This window comes from Poecilia formosa, unplaced genomic scaffold (genome assembly GCF_000485575.1).
Source record: "Poecilia formosa unplaced genomic scaffold, Poecilia_formosa-5.1.2 Scaffold591, whole genome shotgun sequence".
Lineage (NCBI taxonomy): Eukaryota > Metazoa > Chordata > Actinopteri > Cyprinodontiformes > Poeciliidae > Poecilia > Poecilia formosa.
The window spans coordinates 47,796-56,341 of record NW_006800530.1 but is presented as its reverse complement, the minus strand read 5'-3'; the positions used below and the strand labels follow the sequence as shown (position 1 = coordinate 56,341).

The 8,546-nt window shown below is 41.6% G+C and overlaps 1 protein-coding gene across 3 annotated transcripts in view; it reads left to right on the top strand.

The window, feature by feature from the left end:
- arhgap5 (Rho GTPase activating protein 5) overlaps nucleotides 1–8,546 on the top strand; it is a 111,140-nt gene that overhangs the window by 73,631 nt on the left and 28,963 nt on the right. For all 3 annotated transcript variants that reach the window (XM_007541131.2, XM_016665494.1, XM_016665495.1), the window contains one exon: nucleotides 6,400–6,477. In XM_007541131.2, the coding sequence (XP_007541193.1) occupies nucleotides 6,400–6,477 (78 nt within the window). The remainder of the gene's footprint in view (nucleotides 1–6,399; nucleotides 6,478–8,546) is intronic.

Below are 8,546 nucleotides of genomic sequence, written 5' to 3'. Positions count from 1 at the left end.
TTTCTCACTCTAAAAAAGCGGCAGTTGGTGTCAGTTACACTCTGCGTTTCGGCAGTTGGAAATTTCGCTTGTTTTTTGCTTTTTACGTTGCCATCGTAACTCCGATTGCCATTAAAAATAATAGCTCCAATGCCGGGATTGAGCCGCACATTTTGATACCACTTTTGTGGGTGGGCACGCAGCGGTACGAGCCGCATTAACGGTAATGGAAGAAGATGTTATAATAAACAGACATTCTATTGGGTGTAGAACAATAGGTGCCTTCCATGCAATGCATGGAGGCAGTGACTGACCTGCTTTGCAGGTCAGTCGCAGGTCAGTCACTGCTCTCCCTATGCATTGCTATGGCATGCCTCAATTAACTAATCAACCACCACTGTGTTCAGGGAGCGAAATAGCAAGCCTGCAAACCTAATGTGGCGACACTAGATGGAAACTCAGATTTTGTGGAAGTTTAGTTTTAGTAAATTGCTCAACAACGCCACCCTGGGAATTTCAACCACAGATTATTACCTCTTGTTTAAGGCACACAGGTTCAGTTACGCAGGGATTAAAACATCTGAGACGGTTTCAAAATAATAATAATAAAAAAAACATTAAATTCTTTAAAAAATGTTTTTAAAACTAATTTCTTTTTAAGAATGAAAAAAAAAAAATCAATGGAAATCAAAGAAAATGGAAGAGCTGCAGCAGCTGAGGTTACCGGCTGCAGGGGGCGCTATGGGGACGACATCCACCAAACACAGCAAATCAAAAAAACCTTCAACACCAGACACAGTGAAACAACCCAAACTCCAGAATCACAGCACACAGACGAGGAAGACACCGTCACCACACCAACACCGGACCTCAGCAACTGCAAACAGTTAACCAATATAACAATCTTAAGAACAAAATCAGCCCGACTAAATAAAGAACAAAAGGGCTGTGAACAAAATAAGTAGAAAGATAGAAATCAGACAATACAAGTTAAAACATTAAGACCAGGCGTGGCCCTGCCACGCCACAGTGGGAGATGAAACTGGGCGTGCCGATGCCACACCCCAAACACCGCTTCAGTGAGGGGGGATAACTCCGCCGCAGTCCAACTTTAGAACAATTGTGCAGAAATCTGGGAGATTAACGTAGACGGCGCAGAGCAAAGCCGAACAGATCCGGGAAACGAACGCAGACAGAGCAGCAATGGTTCAACTGTGGGGAACCTATAAAAAAAATTTGTCACCATTTATAAAACTAGAAGAAACTGGAGCTTAGATGAGTGTTAATTTCTTACCTGCTGATCCACACAACATGCACACACACTCGCAGACCGAGGAAGAGAAGGAACGCAGCGTAGTGGCGTTTTACCTACGATCACACTTCAGTTTAGATTTTCTGACCAAGATCAGCTAAAGTGCANGGTGAGGCCTATGCAGAACAGCAGTGCTATTTATGCCGATGTCCTTCTGTGCTGTGCTCATGTAGCTTGTTGGGTGGAGAAGAGCCGGTTAATCCTCCTGGCTTCATTCTCTCTTGCTTGATGAGCTTGCTTCATCTCTTTAGGCGGCTGGCCAAGGCTTGGAGTCTTTGTTTGGCAGCTTTGAGTGCTTCAGGTATGGGCATCTGGCTGTACTTCTTAGGTACTGATCTTTTCATTGCACCCCTATGGAGCTCTGACAGTTGGCTCACTTCCCTCCTTGTTATCTTGATCTTAGCCTCTAACCGTCTTTTCCATGGTGGATATTGGGTCTTATGGTTGCTCTTATAGCCAAGCATATCAAGGATCACTGATGCTGAGTTGTATATCAGCTCATTGATTTCTGTTATGGTGTTGGTAGGGATCGTTCTCAATGCTGCATTCACATCTTCAATGAGACTTTCTGATGGTACTTCACTCAGCCGCTGTACTTGGCGTCGGGGTTGTCTGGTGTTCATCCGGGCCATGATTCTCTCTCTCAGGTCAGCTGCTGCCTCGTTCAGCTTTGATGGTTCATTCATTACTGGGGCTACATACCCAATCTCTGGGGTAGTTGTAGTTAACTCCCCCCTGTCCTGACATCCAGGCTCCTCCCCATTGCCGTAGCATTTGTGTTGTACCTCATCAATCTCAAGTTGTGATAGCAGTTTCTGTTTGCGGATGTTGGAACAATGAGCTACTAGTTGTTTAGCAGTCATTGTAGACTGGGGATGTCGAACTAACCATTTTTCCCTCATTCTTTGCATGTAGCCCCTCTGACTAGGGTTACTTGAGTAGTAGCATTCCAACAGATCAGTAGCCCATTTGTCATCAAGGTGCTCTGGTTCCCCAGCACCTGACGCAGACCTTGNTGTTGAAAATGAGGCTCTAACATTCACAAATGACAGTGAAATAAAATCCAGTCCATCATCTGGTTTGAGGTGATTCCTCTAGAACCTGTTGGAGGAAAAATATCCCAACTTCAGAAGATGAGCTTTAACCTAACAGAGCTCTGTGGTTCCTCCTGTCAGTGTGAGAGTCAGGGTGAGGAGGCGCCATGTTAGGAAGAGAAGTGGAAGCTGCAGGATCTTCAGAACAAACAGGTCATGATGCTGGGCTGCTGATTATCCCTCTGTCTGGACACAGGATCAATAGAACCAGTTTAAAAGCTAAAATGAATGGTTCTATGCCAGACATGGAAAACTGGGATGGAAAACTCCATGCCATGAAGTTCAGGATTTAGGTCTCATGGCATCTCAAGGTGTCAACATTGCAGCCAGTGGGCTGAAGGAGGAAATACAGCTTTATTTTGTAGTATTTCACAGGATCTTCCGCCACTTGGTTATGTCGTTCCATGTCCTGCCAGCATCTTGCACCCTGCTGTCTCAGAGGCCTCCTTGCACAACCTACACCTTGGGTCTTGTCTGGTGTTTAGGGCTGTATGATGTATTTATGGATCTTGGATGTTTCATCCTGGACAGTGGCTCTCACACTCACTAGTCCTCTGCCTCCTTCCTTACGGCTTGTGTACAGTCTCAGGGTGCTGGATTTGGGCCACTGTGGGCCTCTGTCTCTGGCCACATTTCTCTAGTCCGAATGACATCCCAATGTCAGTGCTGTAGATCCTGGTGGTGTGGATCAGTGAGTCGATGTCTCACTGATCCATTGATCCATGTAGAGGAGGTGACTGATTGTGGCCCCATTCTTGAGTCGGTATCCGTAGCCAGTCTTGTTGATGATTTGGCTGAGGGGGGTCAGGCCTATGCAGAAGAGCAGTGCTATTTATGCCGATGCCCTTCTGTGCTGTGCTCATGTTGCTGGTTGGGTGGAGAAGAGCCGGTTAATCCTCCTGGCTTCATTCTCTCTTGTGTATCTCTTTAGGCTTGGAGTCTTTGTTTGGCAGTTTCGAGTGCTTCAGGTATGGGCATCTGGCTGTACTTCTTGGGTACTGATCTTTTCATTGAACCCCTTAGGAGCTTCACTCAGCCGCTGTAGTTGGCGTCGGGGTTGTCTGGTGTTCATTCGGGCCATCTGCTGCCTCGTTCAGCTTTGATGTTTTCATTCATTACTAGGGCTACATACCCAGTCTCTGGGGTAGTTGTAGTTAACTCCCCCCTGTCCTGACATCCAGGCTCCTCCCCCTTGCCGTAGCATTTGTGTTGTACCTCAAGTTGTGATAGCAGTTGCGGATGTTGAGCTACTAGTTGTTTAGCAGTCATTGTAGACTGGGGATGTCAAACTAACCATTTCCCCCCTCATTCTTTGCATGTTAAAACTACTTTCACCCCATGATTGATTGATTGATTGATTGTTCAGATTAGATGGAACTGTGGGTGGTAGAGAATAAGGGGGATGATGAGTAATATTAAGTTTATGTCCTTCTATTTTGTTGTTTATTGAACAGTGCAGACTGACAACAGAAACATCAGGGGCCTCATGCATAAAAGAGTGCGCAGTTTTCACAATAAAACTTAGTATACGGACAAATTTAGAAAAGTGCTGCGCACATATAAATCCAAATGCATAAAGCCATGTGTACGCACACCTTTCCTTTATAAATCCTAATTTGTGGGAAATAGAGCACAGTTTCTCGTCTGCCCTGTCGCCACCCACAAATACATATGTAAATTAGTATAAATATCAGGAAGTCTGCCAACACATGAAGCAATAAACATGGCAATGTCCTTGTTTGTAGCAGTATGAGTATTTCAGTTTCATTGTTTAAGTTTAAACAATAAAATATTATAACCATGAAAAATACATCAGGTTTGATGCTTCTTGGTCTAAATAACTAAATGTAATTAGATTTCAGTGTATTTAGGTGAGTTTTGATGCATTGTAGTTTGATATTGTTCACAGAAAATGTTTGCGTGCTACCGCACATTTTCACACCATGGAATAAGTGTGCGTATATTTACAAAAACTTTGACGCAAAGTTCATTTTTAAACATGCCGACTTGTGCGTAAAATATGGAGCCGCACATTTTTTGTGTGTACACACGCTTTATCCATGAGCCCCCAGGTGACAAAAAACAGGATTAAATTAGCTGTTGCCTGTGGTTACTTGTGTTAAATGTAGTGTGTAAACCTGATATAATACAAGATTCAAAGTTTCTGTGTTGGTCTCCCACTAGATGAATTAGAGGTGGACAAAGTCAGCTGCAACACAGCACATTAATATAACAAAAAAAAAGACAATGTTAGTGCCAGAAATGGCTGTTTATTTTTAGCAGGTTGACTGAACTGGGTGTGCAAACTAAACTGTTGCTCTTCCATTTTTTTTTAAAGTTCCAGCTAAAAACCTTAATGTCCTTGGAATATTGAAAAAAGTGTATTCAATTCTTATAGCCCTTTCATTTATTGTTGTCAGACGTTAGACAACCCGAAAAGAGGAATAACAGAGTTTCATAGATAATAGAGCTGATGATGTTTCTAAATATTTCACTATATTTCAGCATAGTGCTTAAGGCACTGTGCTGTTCCTGCCACCAGAAAACTGTCCTGGCGTTAGCAAAAGTGTGAAACTTATGTGAAACACTGCTTTATTTCTCTCAGTAATTTTATGGGAAACAGCTTTAATCTGATCAAAACATATGGAGGTTAGAAACCTGAGTTTCTAAACTTAGCTGGAAGGCAAGCAAAATTGGTTTAATTTCTAATGATTTTTTTCCTCAATTATTATTGCTGGTAAGATTTCAAGAATATTTAGTGCTTAAACAATAGTGCAGCCTTTTGTCTTTTGCTAAGTAAATGCTTTCTGGCACCTAAGTGTGCACACTAGTCCAGTCGTAATCAGAGGTTGTGCTAGACTTTTTTTTTGTCTGTCATTTTGACGTAAGGCTATCGGTCATGTACTATTTTTACCTGTAAAATTATAATCATTAATATGATATGATAGGCTATTCAGACACATTTTTATTATTTATTTTTATTCACCTAGTTGAACCATAAATCCAGATCCTATCACACATAAAGGAGATGAACGCATCTAACTTTTTCTCCGTAGTGACAAAAACCACTGACTGTGGCTCCAATAACTTATAACAAATTAAACAACTCCATTTAAATTACCAGCACTTCACCTGTTGGGGTCTGAAAGCACAGCCTCACAAATTCCTCCTGGTCGCATCTGCAGAGAAATCTGCGCTGGTTCATTAGTATTTTGGATCTTTCTGATCCAAACTGACCAATTGAACTCTGTGAGCTTTTTACCTTGTGTCGGTCCAGGCGTGTACTTTTACAAGGATTTTTTGTGTGGCTTTACTTCCCCAAAACAGACAGATCTTACATCTGCCGCGCTCCTTCTGGGCGTGGGAGGGTAATGTCTTCCAGCTCCATTTGTTAAAATCACAGCGCACAACTAATGCAGTGTGCTGCATTAGTTGTGCCGTGCACTGCGCATGTTACAGTCTAATTAACTTCTGAGCCTTTATTTCCTCAAGATAAACTGCCAGCCGGCTCCTCTGTTTAGACTATAAATGGAAACAGCATTGCATTCTTTTAAATGTTTTATGTTCTCTATCATGTACTGGAGACTGGAATTAGTGGCGCCATTTCAACCAAAGGCTTTGAATGCACTCCTGAACCAGATGCGCTTCAAAGCTTCATGTCCATAACTCTTCAACACGCTGTCAGCTCCTGGTCAGCAAGACACATTTCAGTGTCCATGAGATGATATTCAGAAAGGATTTTTTTATTTTTTATTTTATTTTTTTTTTTATTGATTGACTTTAGTTGCCTCTGCAATGCACTCTTTGCGTAAAAACTTTAATGTCTGCCCATGTGCACCAGTCAAGGGTGTGAATGAAGGGCAGGTTTCAAATATGAAAAATATTCTGTTAACGTGACCCCTGGTCATAACACATAACATTCTGCTCATCTTCGTCACATGTAACGTTGCTTTAACACAGCAGAACTGAATTTTTGCCTGTTTTTGATGAGGAACATTGTCTGTGTTTTTGCAGGTCTAACGACTGAGGGAGTTTACCGTGTCAGTGGAAACAAGACAGACCAAGATAACCTTCAGAAACAGTTTGATCAAGGTAAGCTTTGATCTGTCTGGATATATGCTCACAGCGAAACCTACTTCAGACACATTTAGTGACTAAACACATTTAATAGACTGAAAGTAATTCTAGTTTCTAGTTTACGGTAGGCCTAAATGCTATGGCTGAAAAATGTATCACAATCAGTCAACATCAATAATTATTGATTAGCTTTTATCCACAGTTCCATCTCCAGCTGTTCTACTAATTTCTCCATTTTTTAAAAAACTTTTTTTAAGCAATTATGAAACATGGTGAACCTGAAACCTGAAATTGCTGCTGTGCAGATAGCTAACCAAAGAGTGAGTGAGTTAGTTGATGGCACCAACTTTGCTGAGCTGGCTGTGAGAAGTTGAACTTCTAAAGCTTTTTCCCAGCATACATCACCCAGAATGTTGTCTGGTTCTGGATTGGGGTTCAAATACCACATAGCCAACCTCCTGCCCTCCCCCTCCAGAAAGAAATGACAACAAGATGGCAATACACATAAGTTAATATCAACCCAGTTTTATTTATCAGACTGATACGGATGTTAGTGCCTTAATATCCTGCATCCTGTTGGAGTTCATTCATTTTTATCTCTGTGCTCCACCAGATCTGTTAACCAGTTTCAGGGCCCGACCAGAACCCCTCAGTGTAAATTATCTTGAGAAATAATGAGATTTGGTTATATAAAAACAGGCTTCAATGCCAAAAAATGATCAAATGTTACAAGCCATACATGTCATACAAATGGAACAGATACACAGTTATATTCACCGTCCAGCGCTGGGCCACACTTAGCTCACCTTATGGATGGAACCAAGTGAGGCAAGGATTGTATTGCAAGTTTAGCTTTTTATTCTTCTCTGCAATCTGTACCCTCCCTAAAGGATAGTCTAATCACTTTCAGTCTGTTTACATACGACTGGCAGCAGTCACACATAAACATGGTTATGTAAGCTACAGTGTGTGTGTGTAAGCAGATAGAAGAGGATAAAAAGAGGAAAACACAGAATCCATAGCTAGACATGACTGTTTATTATTAGCAGGTCAACCTAGACTGGGTGTACAAACTAAACTGTTGCGCTTCCATTTCAAAAATGAGACTTTGAATCTTAATGTTTTTTAGTGATCTACTCTTTGCAAATGTAGCTTATTGGCTGGTTGTATTGTGGTGACCTGTAATGATGGGTGACCAAACGATTTGGCTCTTAAAGCCGACTCTTTGAAATGAGTGATGGGAACCATCTCCTCTCTGAGAGCTGTTCTCCATTATAAGAGAAGGGCCACACCACACTTTCGTATGGTGTGCTGCTCGCTGTGCTGCTTTTGATAGAGAAAGTGAGAGAGTAACATAAAGAGATGGAGCCTTCTCCCCACCTTTTTCCCCTCTACTCTCTACTCCCACTCTTTCAGTGGCTCTGCTGAGCAGAGTCTGCTGTGCTCACAGCAGAACTTTGTTTTGATTAGCATTGCAACCTTGTGGCCAATTTTCAGGGTCATGCAGTGACCTTTGGAGCGGTAGGGGCTCAAAGATAAAAAGGGCCACATTGAACAAGATCTTAAAACACTGTACAACAACATAGCAACAACCAAGAATATTAATCAATAATCTAATATTTATTTATTTATAACATGATATTAGCATAAAATCATGCACAAGAACAAGGAATGCAAAAGACATTTTTTGTACCACAGTAACCTAACATGCTGGAAAAGGAGCAGGAAGAAGTACAAAGCTTTTGAACTCCTACCCTGTAAGCTCATACAATATTTTCAGATGGGCCCTCATTAGTAGAACAAATAAAAACTAGAAAATTCAAACAGAAATTTTAAGGGGCCTGCCAAGTGTGCCCACCACTTTAAACCCAGCATTTCAAATTTGCTGTGAAAAATAAATATATGCATGTCTGACATTCTCATCCCTCCACTAGAACACAGTAACTGTAAATATTGTCAGGTGTATTATGACAATAAGAGTCACCATTGGGAAGCAAAATATAAACCCCAAATCATTGAAATTCAATCTGAGACCGACGACTATAAGCTTCGCACATGTGGTTCTCACTCATGGTCCAAAATAA